At 44.3% G+C, this 16,760-nt stretch overlaps 1 protein-coding gene across 1 annotated transcript in view; it reads right to left on the bottom strand.

The window, feature by feature from the left end:
* GARS1 (glycyl-tRNA synthetase 1) overlaps window positions 1–2,501 on the bottom strand; it is a 44,620-nt gene extending 42,119 nt beyond the window's left edge. The window contains exon 1 of the mRNA XM_002919256.4: window positions 2,210–2,501. Coding sequence (XP_002919302.1) covers window positions 2,210–2,425 — 216 coding nt within the window. The 5' untranslated portion in view covers window positions 2,426–2,501. The remainder of the gene's footprint in view (window positions 1–2,209) is intronic.
* Window positions 2,502–16,760: the final 14,259 nt, after the last annotated feature.

The following is a 16,760-nucleotide window of genomic DNA, read 5'->3' as shown; positions in this document are numbered from 1 at the left end:
CTAAGAATATGCCACAGGAGGGGTGCCTGGGTGGCTCAGTCGTTAAGCGTCTGCCTTCCGCTCAGGTCATGATCCCAGCGTTCTGGGATCAAGCCTCACATCGGGCTCCTTGCTCAGCGGGAAGGCTGCTTCTCCCTCTCCCACTCCCCCTGCTTGTGTTCCCTCTCTCACTGTCTCACTCTCCATCAAATAAATAAAATCTTTAAAAAAAAAATGCCACAGGAAAATACATGTCACTTGATCAACAAGACAAACCTTTAAAAGCAACAGCATCCACGTAGTCAAGCAGATTAGCAAATTTATATAAAACACATGCCACTAACAAGACCAGTTGTTAAGTGCCTTAAAAATCCCACTCCAAGAATGTCCTCAATTGCATAAACTTTGCAATGGAAATATGTCAAACGGATGGATGTGACAATGTGTCTCATTTCCTCATAAGCAAAAAAAAAAAAAAAAAAAAAAAAAAGAGCTTTAACTAAATGATCTTTAAATTCCCTTCCAGCTGACACCGGAATCTGTGTGATTCAAGATTCCAGGTAGCTAAATGATACATGTGTGGTCCTGGAGAAACAGAAAAAGAACTCGAACTAACAAAGACCTTCAGAAAAAAATCTTAAAAGTACCAAAAACAAAACAAAACAAAAACCCAAGCCAACATAAACAATACACTAAATAGTAATCACATCAGAAGGCTGTTCCAAGATCAAAGTTTACTTCAGTCAACTAGTTCCACAGTCTTACTACACACGGGTAATTTGCACTGCAGTTTCAGGCTAACGTGGCAGAGGGAGGGGTTTGGGTGTGTGTTTTTCCAAATTAGATGTATTCTCCCTCCTCAAGTAAAGGATATGGGAAAAAAATTGAGAGTTACAGAAAAGACAAAGAAGCCACACCTAATTTTATTTGGGTAGGGTGGGGGGAGGAAGACAGAGAGTAAGCATACACAGCATTCTGATACCAATAATAAATAAGAAAAAATGAAACCTATAGTGAAATTTCAAAACGAAACAGTACTGAATCAGGCTCAAACTGGAGAGAAGTAGACATTACAAAGTGGCAGAATTTGCTTAATTTTTGGCAACTCTGCCCCCAATGAATTATTTCCAAGGCAGGGTTCCACCCTCCGTAGCTAAGGCAAGTTATTGCATCAGGCACTGGTGCGGAAGAAACCCGTTTGGTGTTTACTACTAGGTCACAGACACCTGGGTCCTATTCCAAGCTTTTGGCTTTGCCTGACTGGATCTGAGAATCCACTTGAGCTAATCTTTTTCCCTGCCCTCTCTAAATTCTAATATTCATGCAGTGCCCTAGGAAAAGGAGGCCTGTATTAAATCACCAAGCCCTCCAGCCCAAGAAACTTCCCTCCATACCCCAAAATCAAATTTCAAAATGTTCCACACAGAGGATGGCTGACTTCAGCCAGTAACTCAGCAACGTTTACAGTTTCCTAGGTTTACGATCTGAAAGCTCACTCACTCCAAACAGTCTTCTGGGAACCCAGAGAAGATGACAGGAGTGAGAGAAGGATGAAGAGCCAAGGACAATGAACTCACATCATGATCAGAAAAAGAAGTTCAACACCTCCTCACATCCACGTTTCAACTTTTTATTTCCTCAGCCGATCATCTGGCTAACTAAGCACTGAATGAAGGAAGGTGTCAAGGAGGAAACACTATCCAAAGCATCCTGAAGATTAAAAAAGAGTCCAGTCTTAAGAAGACAGAACCGACAGCTTCGCCTCTGACCGGGGCGGGGGGGGGGGGGAAGAATTAGGAACCTCGCCACCCAAGCGGCACGAAGAACACCGCAGAGACCGGAAAACTGAAGCTGAGGAGATTGAGCTAGGCCAGAAGAAAGGTCACAAATTCCAGCCATCGCAGACAGGAGAGGCGCAGACACTAACAAGGACTGGGAAAGGACAGCAGATCGCGAGGGGAGGGACGCAGGATGTCGGAGGGGATCCGAGGGAGTCACCCAAGGAGACGCTAGGACGCGGGTCCACGGCAAGGAAGGTGGCCGACGCACGCGGGGACTGGAGTCCAAAGTGGGGGAGGCGAGGAAGATACCAAGAAACCAAGGGCTTCCAGCGAATGAAGGAGAGGGGTAGCCGGCACGGTGGACAGGTGCCCGAGGAGGAGAGAGGATGACGGAGAACAGACCAGGAGAGGAGAGCCCGCGGCCCAGGGGAGGCGCAGAATGCCAGTACCTGCTGGCGCACCGCAAGCCTCAGAGGGGCTAGCACCTCCTCGGCCCCGGCGCCGTCCATGCTGCTCCGGGAGGCGGTGGCGGGGAATGAGGTCGGGGTGCGGGCGCTGAGCGGTCGGCAGGGCGGGAACCGAGGCCGGGCAGGGAGCCGGGAGGGCAGCGACAGCAGCAGCGCGGTGCGGGCGGCTCTAAGCAGCGCCGAGCACAGAGAGGGCATGAGCCGACGGGTCTGGGCGGTCTGGAGCGGGGGGCGGCGGAAGCGGCGCGCGCCGCGGGCCCGGGAGCATGATGAAATCGCCGCGTAAACGCCGCGGCGCGTGCGCAGCCGCACATTCCCCACCCCGCGACGCGGCGACCGGCAGATTCGACACAGAATCAGCCGTCCTTCAGAGACTCGAGAGGGTTCGCTCCACCTTGGGCCCTTGGGAGGGCTGCGGGATCTCAGGTAACAACCCGCCAACAGACCTGCACAAAGATAAGCCAGGCCACCCCAAGAGGGTGGACATTCCGGGACGCAGCCCCGTCCCAGACCTGCAGACTGAGACGCACAAGGACCTTCAAAGCATAGGCTTTGGGCACTGACACTCGGGCTCACCCACGGAAATACACACTTCTGTTTGTGTTCGTGCACCCCTGGGGCCTTAAAGGCTTATATCACCTCAACTCAGGGACGTGGACTCAATGTTGCTCAAGCTCTCGTGCTCCTCGTATGAAGAAACGAAAGAGCTTAATGAGTTGCCCATCGTAACACACCCATGCCTTACCGCGTCAAGAAAACAGCTGGGGAAAAGCGGAGGAGAGGTGAGGGGCTTTATGGAAAAGGTCAGTTCTGAGCAACCTTTGTAGGGCGAGCAGGATTTGAACCAGTAGAGATGAGGAAAGGCAAGAGGCAAATAGGGGAGGAAAGACTAGGAAACAAGATAATGCAGGGGAATGGAGCTGAAAATCTAGGTGCCCGTGATTCCCTCCTCATGGCCTTGCCTCAGCAGACCTGCCCTCTTGTGCTTGGGCCTCAGCTGACTACTTTCCAGAGAGGGGCTTCCTTCCTCCCTTCTGTCCCAAAGGTGGGTGAGCAGGCAAAGCTGGATTCCCTTTCCAGAGAGAGAATAGAAAAATAAACAAAGTGTTGGTTATAGAATAGCATTGCCCACACCCTCCAGAATGTCTAAAATGAAAGTGTTGGAAAATGCCAAGTTAGGCTCTGGGACTGTCCCACACTGCTGAGAGCAGTGTCAGCTTGTACGCCGCTTTAAAGAACTGTTTGATGGCATCTCTTAGAGTCAACCATATACACCGTCCCTGTGACCACCTCAGGAGCTTAGGAGAGTAGACAGGCTCACCAGAATGAAGTTGCCTTTCCCAGTATTATCGAAGTCCGTATTCTCTTCCTGTCCCAATTTGTGGTTCTGGAGAAGTACTGACAGTTGAGCATAAAAGCGGGGCAGGTGCAGAAAAACCTTCTGCAGTGTTAAACCATTCGGGTTTTAAAAAGTTTTATTTCAAGATTTGACATTAATCACAATTTTATTTGGCTTCATTTTATTTATTCTTTTTCATTTTTTCGTTTTATTATGTTAGTCACCATACAGTACATCATTAGTTTTTGATGTAGTGTTCCATAGATTCATTGTTGGCTTCATTTTAATAGGTAATTCTGAGTTTAATATTTTTAAAGATGAAAAACAATTTTAATCTTTACATATACTTTTATTTACATTGTTATTAAAACATACTCAAATTCTGTATATTTTGGATATAATTCTATAGGTATTTTTAATTCTTTAGATCAATAATGTCTCATCGATTTTCACGTGAGGACAGTCCCAGCTCTTGTCTCCAAATCCATTTTCCCCCCTCCAGTTCGTCCTCCCTACTGCTGCCTCAGTGATTATTTCTAAAAGGCAAAGCTGTGCATCTTGCTTCTCTGCTCAGGACACTTCAATAGGTCCACACGGCCCTTAGCAGAATTTCCTAAGTGGTTTCCCGTGGGAAGCTACATCTACAAGACAATAATAATAGATTATATTCATTGAGGGCGTACTATGTGCAAGTTAACATTCTAATTTATCTCCTATAAATTTATTCACAATCCAATGAGTAGACTCCATAATAATTCCCGTTTTATAGGTTCAAGATTCAGAGTGCTCGGATATAAATAACTTGGCCATGGTCACACAACTACTGAGTAGAGGACCAGAATGTGAGCGCAGAGGCTGTTTTAACGTATATTTCAATGAAGCTCAGTTTGTCTCTCTTTTTTTTTTTCTTTTGCTCATTTGCTTTGTTTCTTAAATTCCAAATATGAATGAGATCATGTGGTGTTTGTCTTTCTCTGACTGACTTATTTTACTTACCTTTATGTTCTTTAGCTTCATCCATGTTGTTGCAAATGTCAAGATTTCATTCTTTTTTAGAGCTGAATAATATTCCATTGTATATATATTCCACATTTTCTTTATCCATTCATCTATCAGTGGATACTTGGGCTGCTTCCATAATTTGGCTATTGTAAATAATGCTGCAGTAAACCTAGGGGTGGAGCACCTGGGTGGCTCAGTAGGTTAAGCATCTGCCTTTGACTCAGATCATGATCCCAGGGTTCTGGGATTGAGTCCCACATTAGGCTCCCTGATCAGCGGGGAGTCCGCTTCTTACTCTTCCTTTGCCCCTCCCCCCTGCTCCTGCTCACATTCTCTCTCACTCTCTCAAATAAATAAATAAATCTTTTAAAAAGATAAACATAGGGGTGCATGTATCCCTTTGTATTAGTGTTTTTGTATTTTGGGGGTAAATACCCAATAGCATGATTACTGGATCATAGGGGAGTTCTATTTTTAATGTTTTGAGGAACCTCCATACCGTTTTCCACAATGGCTACACCAGTTTACTTTCCCACCAACAGTGCAAGAGGGTTCCTTTTTCTCCACATCCTTACCAACACTTGTTTCTTGTGTTTGTTATTTTAGCCACTCTGACAGGTGTGATAGCTCACTGTGGTTTTGATTTGCATTTCCCTGGTGATGAGTGATGTTGAGCATCTTTCCATGTGTCTGTGGGCCAGCTATATGTCTTCTTTGGAGAAATGTCTATGCATGTCTTCTGCTCATTTTTTTTTAAACATTTTTTTAAAGATATTTTTATTTATTTATTCGACAGAGAGATAGCCAGCGAGAGAGGGAACACAAGCGGGGGGGGGGGGGGGGGGGGGGAAGANGAGGAAGAAGCAGGCTCGCAGCAGAAGACTGACGTGGGGCTCGATCCCATAACGCTGGGATCATGCCCTGAGCCGAAGGCAGACGCTTAACCACTGTGCCACCCAGGCGCCCCTCTGCTCATTTTTTAATTGGATTATTTGTTTTCTGGGTATTGAGTTGAGTCAGTTCTTTTTATATTTTGGATACTAACCCTTTATCAGATATGTCATTTGTGAATATCTTCTCCCATTCAGTAGTTGCCTTTTAGTTTTGCTGATTGTTTCCTTCCCTGTGCAGAAACTTTTTATTCTGATGTAGTCCCAGTAGTTTATTTTTGCATTTATTTCCTTTGTCTCAGGAGACATACCTAGAAAAATGTTGCTACAGACAATTTCAGAGAGATTACTACCTGTGCTTTTATAGGATTTTTATGGTTTTAAGTCTCACATTCAGGTCTTTAATCCATTTTGAGTTTATTTTTGTGCATGGTGGAAGAAAGTGGTCTAGTTTCATTCTTTTGCATCTATCTGTCCAGTTTTCCCAACACCATTTGTTGAAGAGACTGTCTTTTTTCCCTTTGGCTATTCATTCCTCCTCTGTCACAGATTAATTGACCGTATCATTTTGGCTTTATTTCTGCATTTTCTGTTCTACTCCATTGATCTATATGTTTATTTTTATGCCAATACCATACTGTTTTGATTACTGCCACTTTGTAATATAACTTGAAGTCTGGAATTGTGATGCCTCCAGCTTTGTTTTTCTTTTTCAAGATTGTTTTGGCTATTGGGGGTCTTTTGTGGTTCCATACAAATTTTAGGATTGCTTATTCTTTTTGTGAAAAATGTTGATATTTTAATAGAGATGGCATTTAATGTGTATATTGCTCTGGGTAGTACGGACATTTTAACAATATTTGTTCTTCCAACCCATGAGCATGGAATGCCGTCCCATTTCTTTGCATTGTCTTGAATTTCTTTCATCAGTGCTTTATAGTTTTCACTTCTGGGGTGTTTTGTTTTGTTTTGTTTAGGTCCTTCACCTCTTTGGTTAAGTTTATTCCATATTGTGTTGGTTTTGGTGCAATTGTAATTGAGATTGTTTTTTCTTTTTTCTTTTTTTTTAAGATTTTACTTATTTATTTGAGAGTGAGAGAGCGCAAGTAGAGGGGGAAGGGTGGAGGGAAAAGCAGGCTCCCTGCTGAGCAGGGATTCCCCATGATGCAATGATGAGATGCGGGAGCTCAATCCCAGGACCCTAGGTTCATAACCTGACCCAAAGGCAGATGCTTAACCAACTGAGCCACCCAGGTGCCCCTGATGTTTCCCACTCTTTTCTCAAGTCCAGTGAGTATCTTTATGATCATTATTTTAAAATCTCTATCAGGCATATTACTTATATCCATTTTACTTTGGTCTCTTGCTGTGGTTTGACCCCGTTCTTTCATTTGGGAGATATTTCTCTGTCTCCTCATTTTGTCTGACTTTTTGTGTTTATGTTAGCAAAGTCAGCTACTTTTCTTGCTCTTAACAATAACAGCCTTATGAGGAAGAGGTCCTGTAGTGCCCTGCAGTGTAGTGTCCCCTGTTCCTCAGGGCTGGCACTTCAGGGAGTATCTCCTGTGTGTGTTGCTTGCACTCTGCTCTTGAGTCTTGGCCTATTTTTCCTTCAGTCCAGTTGTTTGCAGAGGCTCTCTTTGTCTCTTGCGGGCAATATTTGGTCCCCAGCGGGAGTGGGGTGCATTTTAACAAGGTGTGGGGTAGTGTGCTTGTGAAATAAGGCATACCCCCACTGCCACTGGAACTGAGGTCCTGCAAAATGCACAGGTCCTGGAGATGGTGTGTTGGCAGGATTTGCACAGGTCTTCTGTGGGAGGGTCCCTCAGTGCCAGGACTGAAGTGAGCGTGACTGGAAAGGGTGGATCTGTGAAGCGTGGGGGAGGGGCGGGGCTTGGTGCAAAGTAGAGAGTTTTGTTGAAGTGCTGCTTCCTGCAGGTGGCCATTGTTTACGCTGAGGGGCATGGGAGGGAAATAATGCCTGCCAGCTCCTTTGTTCCTAGAGGGGTCACCCTGCAGTGATCCCTGTCTCTCTGGGCCGACTCTGAAATAAGCAAATCACTCTCCCTCTCCTCTGCCCCTGGCATTTGTCAAGCTGCTGGGTCTATGCTGTATGTGCATAGACTGTCATGCTATCTCTTTAAGGATAAGGATTCTATTTCCTAACCGCCTCCAGGCTCTCCCAGAGCTGAGCCTGCAGATTTTTAATATTCTAGGCTTTAAATCCTGCTGGTTCTAAGAACGCATGAAACTGGCCCCTCTGGCTTTCAAACGCAAATGTTGTGGGGATTCATCCTCCCTTGTTTATGGGCTCTCTGGTGGTATAGTCTGTTTTCTGCCCCTCTCCGTGCCACTGGCTTCCTCCCCACTACATGGCCGTGGTCCATTTTGCTCCCAGACTGCATCTTCAGCCTTCCTACCTTCTTTGATGTGGCCTCTTCTCAACCTTTAGTTGTGGAGTTTGTTCTGCCAGTCTTCAGATTGTTTTGGGCGTTACTTAAGCTGCTGTGAGTGTTACCTGGTTGTAGGCATGGGACAGGACAAGTCTAAGGTCCTCCTACTTCACCATCTTCTCCAACACCAACTGTTAGAAGGAAGAAAGCTCACAATATTTATTTCACCATTGATGAAGTATGGTGCCTTTGTTGAAAATAAATTGATTATGTAAGTGTGAGGCTATTTCTGTGATCCCTATTCTGTTCTAGTGATCCATCCGTCTATCAACCTTTATGCCAATATCACACTTTCTTGATTACTATTGCTTTAGAGTAAGTCTCAAAGTCAGATAATGTACATTTTCCACCTTTCCTTCTTTTTCAAAATTGTTTTTGACTATTCCAGGTCCCTCCCATTTCTGTATAAATTTTAGAATTGACTTGTCAGTTAAAAAAATACCTGCTGGGATTGTGAATCCATAGGTCAATTTCGGAAGAATTGACAGCTTAACAATATAGGCTTTGGATGTATTTGTTAAATTTGTTTTTAGGTATTTTACTTGTTAACTCTGAGTGTTATTCTGTTTTCCAATGGCTTGTTACTAATATATAGAAATATAATTGATTTTGTGTAGTGATCTTTCATTTACTAATTTTAGTAGTTGGTTTTTTATTATAGACTTGGGATTTTCTACATTAATACATCATTTGTCATATAGTCATTTGTCATTTGCATATAGAATCAGTTTTCCTTTCCAATCTTTATGCCTTTTTTTTTTTTTTTTTACTTGCCTAGCTGTATAGTCTAGGTCATTTTGTACAATACTGAATAGAAGTGGTGGGATGAATATCTTGCCTTGTTTCTGATCTTAGAGGCAAAGTGTTCAATGTTTCTTTAGGTTAAGTATCATGTTAGATGTAGAATTTTTAGCAGATGCCTTTATCATATTAATGAAGCTCCTGCCTATTCCTGATTTGCTTAAGACTTTGTCATGAATGGGTACTGAATTCTATAAAATGCTCTTTATGCATCTTCTGAGATGACTATAGGGTGTTTCTCCTTGATTCTCTTAATATACTGAACTACATTGTTGAATTTTTCAAATGTATCAAGCTTCCATTGCTAAGATAAATCCCATTTGGTTTTATCCTTACATTTTGCTGGATTTGATCTGCTCATATGTTGATAAGGATGTTTGCTTCTATGTTCATGAGCAATATTAGCCTATAATTTTCTTTTCTTGTTATATTTTTGTGAAGTCTTTCTATCAAGGTTATGTTGGCTTTATGAAATGATTTGGGCAGAGTTTCTCCTCTGTTTCCTGAAGTACCCGTCTTTGTAAGATAGGTATTATTTCTTCCATAACTGTTTGGTAGAGTTCACCAGTGAATTTATGAATAGGTCCTTTCATAGAAGTGAAGCTATCCATGTCTTCTATTTCCTCTTTTTTTTTTTTTAAAGATTTTATTTTATTTATTTGACAGAAACAGTCAGCAAGAGAGGGAACACAAGGAGGGGGAGTGGGAGAGGAAGAAGCAGGTTCCTAGCGGAGGAGCCTGATGTGGGGCTCGATCCCAGAACTCTGGGATCACACCCTGAGCCGAAGGTAGACGCTTAACGACTGTGCCACCGAGGCGCCCCTCTATTTCCTCTTTTGTCTTTTTTGATAAGTTTTGTTTTTTAAGAAATCTGGCTATTTCATATAAGTTGTCGGATTTATTGGCATAATATTGCTCATAACATTCCAGTATTATTCTTTAATGCTTTTTTTAATTATTTTTATTTATTTGACAGAGATAGAGACAGCCAGCGAGAGAGGGAACACAAGCAGGGAGAGTGGGAGAGGAAGAAGCAGGCTCATGGCGGAGGAGCCTGACGTGGGGCTCGATCCCAGAACGCCGGGATCACGCCCTGAGCCGAAGGCACACGCTTAACCGCTGTGCCACCCAGGCGCCCCTCCAGTATTATTCTTTAAATACACGTAAGGTCTGGAATAAAATCCCCTATTTCATTCCTGATACCAGTAATTAGTTTTTTTTCTCTCTTCCTCTCTTTTTTTCTTGATCAGTCTTGCTAAATGTTTACCAACTTACCAATTTTTCAAACATCTAAATTTTGGCTTTATTAATGTTCTCCATTGTTTTGTCCATGTTCTGTTCCACTGATTTCTACTTTATAATTTTTTCCTTTTACTTAATTTGGGTTTAAATTGCTCTTCTTTTTCTACCTTCTCAAGGTAGAAACTTAGATAATTTATTGTAAGCCTTTTTTCTTTTCTAAAACAAACATTTAAAGTTATTTACTTGCCTCTAAGTTCTGCTTTAGTTGAATCCCAAAATTTGGGGTACATCATGTTTTCATTTTCATGTAATTTAACAGGCTTTCTAATTCCCTATATGATTTCTTCTTTGATCCATTAGTTATCAGGAAGAGTGTTGTTTAGGGGGCTCCTGGCTCAGTCGGTTAAGCATCTTCCTTCAGCTCAGGTCATGTTCCCAGAGTCCTAGGATGGAGCCCCACATCAAGCTCCCTGCTCAGTGGGGAGTCTGCTTCTCCCTCTCCCTCCACATCTCCCCCTCCCCCTGTTCATGCTCTGTCTCACTCACTCTCTCTCTCAAATAAATAAAATCTTTTAAAAAAAAAGAAAAATGTTAATTTCCAAACATATGAAACCTGTAAATATATTCTGTTATTTTTATTGTTGCTTTCTAGCTTAATTCCCATGCAGTCGGAGAAAAGTGTTTGAAATTTATCAACTTCAGTAAATTTTGTGACCCAGCATAGGTAGTACCTTGGTGAATGTTCCATGTGTACTTAAAAAGAATATGCATTATGCAGTTGTTGTGCATAGTGTTTTATAAGGGTCAGTTAGACAAGGTGTTTGATAGTGTTTTTCAGATCTTCTTTGTCATTACTACTTTTTTGTCTCGTTCTATCAATAACTGAGAGAGGATGTTAAAATCTCTGATAGTGAATTCGTCTATTTCTGCCTTTCATTCTGTCATGTTTGCTTCATGTATTTTGACTTTATTAGGCATATACACATTTATAATTGTTGCATGCTTTTGCTGAATGACACTTTTGTTATTGTGAATGTTCATCTTCATCTCTAAATATATCTCTTATCTTTAAATCTACTTAGTCTCATAGTAACATAGCCATTCAAGCTTTTTTATGGTCAGTGCCAAGGGCTAATGGGGTACTGATCCTCCTGCCATAAGCCATGTGAGTGGACCACCTAGGATCATGCCTTCCAGCCCCAATCTAGCCTTCAGATGACTGCAGCCCCAGTCAATGTCTTGCATCTTAGAGAAGGTCCTGATCCAGAACCACCTAGCTGGAGATAATGTTTGTGCCTTTTTAAGCTGCCAGGTTCAGGGGTAATTTGTTACACAACAATGGATAAGTAATACAGGGTTCTTCCCTGAACTGGTTGTACAGTACCTTTTCTTGAGAAGTGAGTGACCAGACTGTTGGCCTTCAAGGCACCTTTTGAGGCTTTGACAGTGATTGTCACTGCAGTGAGAATAATAACCCCCCTGAATCTCCCTACTACAGAAAAACCAGGCACCTGTCATATTCAATAAACATTTACCCTTTTACCTAAGAAGCAGAAAACTCCATGGCTTGATTTTCTGGGTCTTTTTCCCTTAGGTGCAGGCAGCTACAGTGGAGGCTAAAGCAGAGAGGTGCCCTGAAGAAGATTCTAAATACAGGGTGAGTGAAACTGGCCTGTGACCCATGTGGTCTGGCTTCCATAATTCTCAGGCACTGACTCTCTTTTCTGGCCCCTGAACCATTAACCCCAAAGTTTTGCCTCAACTTCCAGCCTCCCTTAGCAAAGATTTGTTTTAGCTTCTGTTCTCCAACAACAAGGAGGTAAGGTCCCTTGAAACCTTAGTGATAATGTCAGTGGCTAAGGCAGGGTAATTTATTGTAAGATTAATTTCTGTTTTGATTTCACTGGTGTGGAAACATTGGGAATAAGGGAATGGCTTCTCTTCCCTTCCCTCCTTGATCCCCAGGGCATAGGTAAGGGAAGATTTAATCTTCTAAAACTGTTAAATTAGGAGTCAGGGGAAGATAGCCACTTAGGGACTTGTACATTGAGAAGCAGAAGTGGCTAGAGTAGCAAGATTTTCTCTGAGACGAGGAACAAAGGTTTGTGGATCCAGAAGAAATGGAGACAAGCAGCTGTTCCCAAATGCCATCTGGTCACAGTGCCAGAGTCTCAGTGAGAGGTGGTTACTGTGGTACCCCTTGGGGGGCTGGATCCAAGTGCTGGGACCCCTCGCCTTTGAAAGAATTCCTTTGCTGTAACTTGGCACAAAAGTGACTGCACTGTTGGGCTCCAAGGTACCTCCTAGGATTTGGACAGGGAATGTCACAGTGTCCTCCCTGAAATTTCTGTAATGCTTAAGAGCCCTGGCACCTGTCACATAGTTATTCAGTAAACATTTACCAAGCACCTACTATGTGCCAAGCATTGTTTAGGCACTGGGAGAACAGCAATGAACAAAACTGACAAACATCCTGTTTACAAGGAACTTAGGTTCTTTGGGACCAAGCGGGCAATATTAAAATAAGATGCTTAGGGGAGCCTGGGTGGCTCAGTCAGTTAAGCGTCCAGCTCTTGGTTTCAGCTCAGGTCATGATCTCAGGGTTGTGAGGTCATGCTCCATGTTGGGCCTGGAGTCTTCTCGAGATCCTCTGCCTGTCCCTCTTCATCTGCCGCTGCCCTCACTCGTGCTGTCTCTCTCTTTCCCTCTAAAATAAAATAAATAAAATCTTTATAAATATAAGCTGGTTAATAAATAGTTTCAGGTAGTGATAAGGACTCTAATAATTATAATATAATATAATATAATATAATATAATATAATATAGTATAAATAATAATAAAGCAGGGAGAAGCACCTGGGTGGCTCAGTCAGTTAAGCGTCTAACTCTTAATTTCAGCTCAAGGTTGTGAGATCAAGCCCCACATCAGGCTTTGTGGAGCCTGCTTGAAATTCTTTCTCTCCATCTGCCCCTCTCTTTTTCCCTTCTTCTCTAATAATAATAATAATAGTAGTAGTAATAATAATACTAAAGCAGGGAAATCTGGTAAAGCCTGAGATGAGATGAGGCTAGTCTTTAGATAGGTGGTCAGGCCTCTCCAAGGAGGCAGCATTTGATCTAGGATATAGAAATAACAAGGAATCAGCCATGAGAAGATCTGAAGTAATGGCATGTACAAAGGCCCTGAGGTAGGAACCTACTTGGCTTGTGTAAAGAATAGTAAGAAAACCCATGTGTCTGGAATGTTGTGAATGAAAAGGAGAAAGATAAATAAGATATTATATCTTATTATCATAAGTAAGAGTGGGTAGGGGCCATAAAGATATGAAATAAGATCAGAGAAGTCTGCAAAGTCCAGATCATATAGATCTTGTAGGCCATGATAAAAAAAATGCAACAGGGAGTTGCTGAAGCATTGTAAGCAGGGGAGTAAATGATCTGACGTCTGTTTTAAGATGATCATTCTGGCTGTGTGTGGAGATTGGGCTGGAATGAGACAAGAATGGAGACAGGGAAAGCAGTTAAGAGGTTTTGGTAACTGTCAGTTAGGTTTTCTGGATCAGAGGAGTAACAGTGGGCATGCTGAGACAGGCTGGTTTTGGAAAAACTTGGAAGGTAAAGCAAATCAGACATGCTGATGGATTAGTCATGTTAGAGGAAGCAGGAGAGGCAGGAAAAGAAAATCACAAAGATGGACTTGTGGATATTGTGAGCCTGAGCAAATGGGTAGATTGGGGTGTCATTTCCTGGCATGCAGACAAGTGGGGAGAAGCAACATCCCTGCCTCAGAGGAAAGGGATTCATAAAACAGGGTCTGGATTAGACCTGAGGAGGAATATGGTGGGGGAGGGCAAGGAGAAGAATATGGATCACGTAGAGACCGATGGTGCAGTTAAGGGATTTCCCTGCTGTTAGCGTTTGGTTTTCTGTGAAGGGGGAGACAAAGTCATTTTTTGCGTGCAAGGGGAAATCGTTTCTTGGCTGTGATGTTGGGGAGGGTGGAGAACGTCTGGAAAAGCCCTTGTAAAGAACTGAAGAGCAATCCTGCTGGGGAAATGTGGAAAGGAGTCACCCAGCTGAGCGTGGAGACTATTCTGGGTCACATTGTGTCCCCTACAAAACATGTGGTATCCTAACCTCTGGTACCGCTATATGACATTAACAAGCTCTGGGTGTCCCAGAGCATCTTTTGTTCAATGTGTCTTGTCTGCCTTCACCATCTGCTCTAAATGACCCCAGTGGACTTGGAATAGTCAATACCAGAGAGTTGACTCCTGTGTTAGACTGGGTCCTCCAGGATGCAGACACCAGGTAGGATTAAGTGTGCCAGGATTTGATTAGGGAAAATGAAAGGAAGTAGGGAGGAATCAGGGAGGCCAGGAGAACCACCAGACCATGATGCCAGTCCGACCCTGAGTGAAGGCGAGGAAGCAACAACTGGGTAAAGCATCCTAGCCCTGCCACGTGGTCTCAGGAAGGTTCAGCAAAGCCATTGGGGAGTTCTGGAACCAAGCTGACAACACAAGAGTGCCCTGTACTCATAGGAACCATCCGTCATAGCACGTGGGCTGCACTCAGTCACTGGCAGGGAGCAGCCTGCCTCCACACCAGCACCGTCACAGATTTCAAAGGGCAGCAGTTGGGGTCCTCTGTCAGTGACGCTTCCTGTAGTAGGAGCTCTGTGAGCCACATTCTTGTCTGCCACATCTCCCATCGAATCAACATTTAACCCAGGTTTAGATTTAGTTTTGTCTTGTCCCTTCTGGATCCTTTGAGTTCCAGCCAACGGCACATGATTGAATATGCCACATGCTACTTCCCAGCCCAGCCTGGAAGAACTCCTGTGTGCTGTCCTCTGTGCCCTTACCTCTCTGTTGGCTGGATGTTGATGTGCACATGTTAAAGATGGCAGAGACTGGTCCCTGAGTGACTATGGTCCCTGAGAGCCCATTGCCCTTCCTTTTCCTGATAAGCTGTTTGAACTGTGTTGACATGAGTGAAAAGTAAATTTCTATTGCATTTGAGCTGTGATACATTCTGCTCTATTTGTTAGAGCAGTAAGCTTGCCCGAGCTACCATACTGCCATGGGCCAGCTATGAGAAAGATGGTAAAGATATCTGGGATACAGGAGAAGGAGGGAGAGAGTGAAGAGAGCATTTGACTTATAGAAGTTCTGTTGATACATGACTTTTTAGGAGTATGGAGTTGGGTTGTGCTGGGATCACTCACACAGGCTGGTGGGGAATTATCCCGAGTGAGTAGACTGACTGGTGGTCCTGGTATACTTCTCTGGGCCAGTATCTCTCCTGCTTTCTCATGCCTCTGCTTGTAGTGAGGTACCCACCCCTTCTATTTTGCTTTCTCCTGCCATTTGTCCTCCAAGCTAAGGTATGTGTGGGAAGCCCGGGAGCCCCACTCTTGTTTTTGTCCAGCCCATGCCTCTAGGATCCTAAGAGATGCTTCCCAGACCTTGGTGTGGGAGGGAGGAGGCTCGTGTCTAATCCCAGCTCCTCCCCTAACTCTCTCTGTGGCCTTCAACAGGGCCTTTCCCCTCTCTGGCCTCAGCCTCCCTCTCTGAACAATGAAGGGGACTGGACCCGCTGACCTCTGGCCCCTTCCCACTCTTACTATGGGTTTATGAACTTGTGACTTTGGGAAACAAACCCCTAAGAAATGGAAGGAGAGCAGGTTTCCCTCTGTCCAGCAGAGGGGAGCAGTTCCCCACAAACTAGCACCTAGTCAGCGAGCGGGCTGTGTCAGGCACGTGCAGGCCCAGCCTTCAGAGGCTTTCAGAGCAGAAAGGAGCCAGAGTTCCAGCAAGAGGGACCCTGCCCCAAGACGGTGAGCATAGCGAAGCCCTCCAAGGCCTTCTCAGCCCTATGAAGTCATTCAGGGCCACCATGCCTCTCCTGCAGAGAAAGGGTGGGTCAGCCACTGAAAATTAGTGGGGCTCTAGCTTTGCCAGTTTGATGGGAAGGAGGAAGTTTATATAAGTTTGAAAGACAAGATAGGCAAAAACAGACAAACAAAAGGCTCACCGAAGCTAGGTGTTACTCCTAGATTGACAAGTCTCCAATGGAATGGGACTTCAGACTTCGGGTTGTGGTTTCCATTGTGCCCTCAGATCAGGCCACCTCAGAATGTGACCTTATTGGGAAGGGGGTCAGTGCAGATATAATGTGTTGAGTTCATATGGGACTAGGGTGGACCCTTAACCCAATATGCCTGGTGTCCTTATAAAATGAGGGGAAATTGGACACAGACACAGACACAGAGGGAAGATGGCCACATGAAGATGGAGGCAAAGGTTAGAATCGTGCTGCCAGAAGTCAGGTAATACGCGGAACTGCCAGAAGCTGGATGAATCTCCCCTACCAGCTTCAGAAGGAGCATGGCCCTGCAACACTTCCAGCCTCCAGAGCAGGGAGACAATACGTTTCTGTTGTTTGAGTCCCTCAGTCCGGGGCATTGTTACGGCAGCCCCGGCAAACTCGCACCCTCCGCCGCTCACCTTCCGTGGCCGAAGCCGTGAGTGGACTCAGCCCCGCCTCTGTGGCAGGTTTTGTCACACTGCACCGCATTTGTGCTGCTCTCGGTTTTCATTTAGAATATGTGCACCTTTAGCTGTACTGCTCCTGCTAATGCCTCACCTGGCCCTTGTGGGCATCTGAGCTGTGGTCCCTGCTCCACACTCCCTTGGGATTGGGAAGAAGAATCCCTCAGCTTCCTCCCAAACACCTCTCATATGGGCTATTCATTTCCTCTCTGGGCTTCCTGTCCACACAGGGCAGCTCTGACCCAGAG

This window comes from Ailuropoda melanoleuca, chromosome 1 (assembly GCF_002007445.2).
Source record: "Ailuropoda melanoleuca isolate Jingjing chromosome 1, ASM200744v2, whole genome shotgun sequence".
NCBI classification, from domain to species: Eukaryota; Metazoa; Chordata; class Mammalia; order Carnivora; family Ursidae; genus Ailuropoda; species Ailuropoda melanoleuca.
Note: the sequence above shows the minus strand (reverse complement) of the source record. Positions and strands in the feature narration are given on the sequence as shown.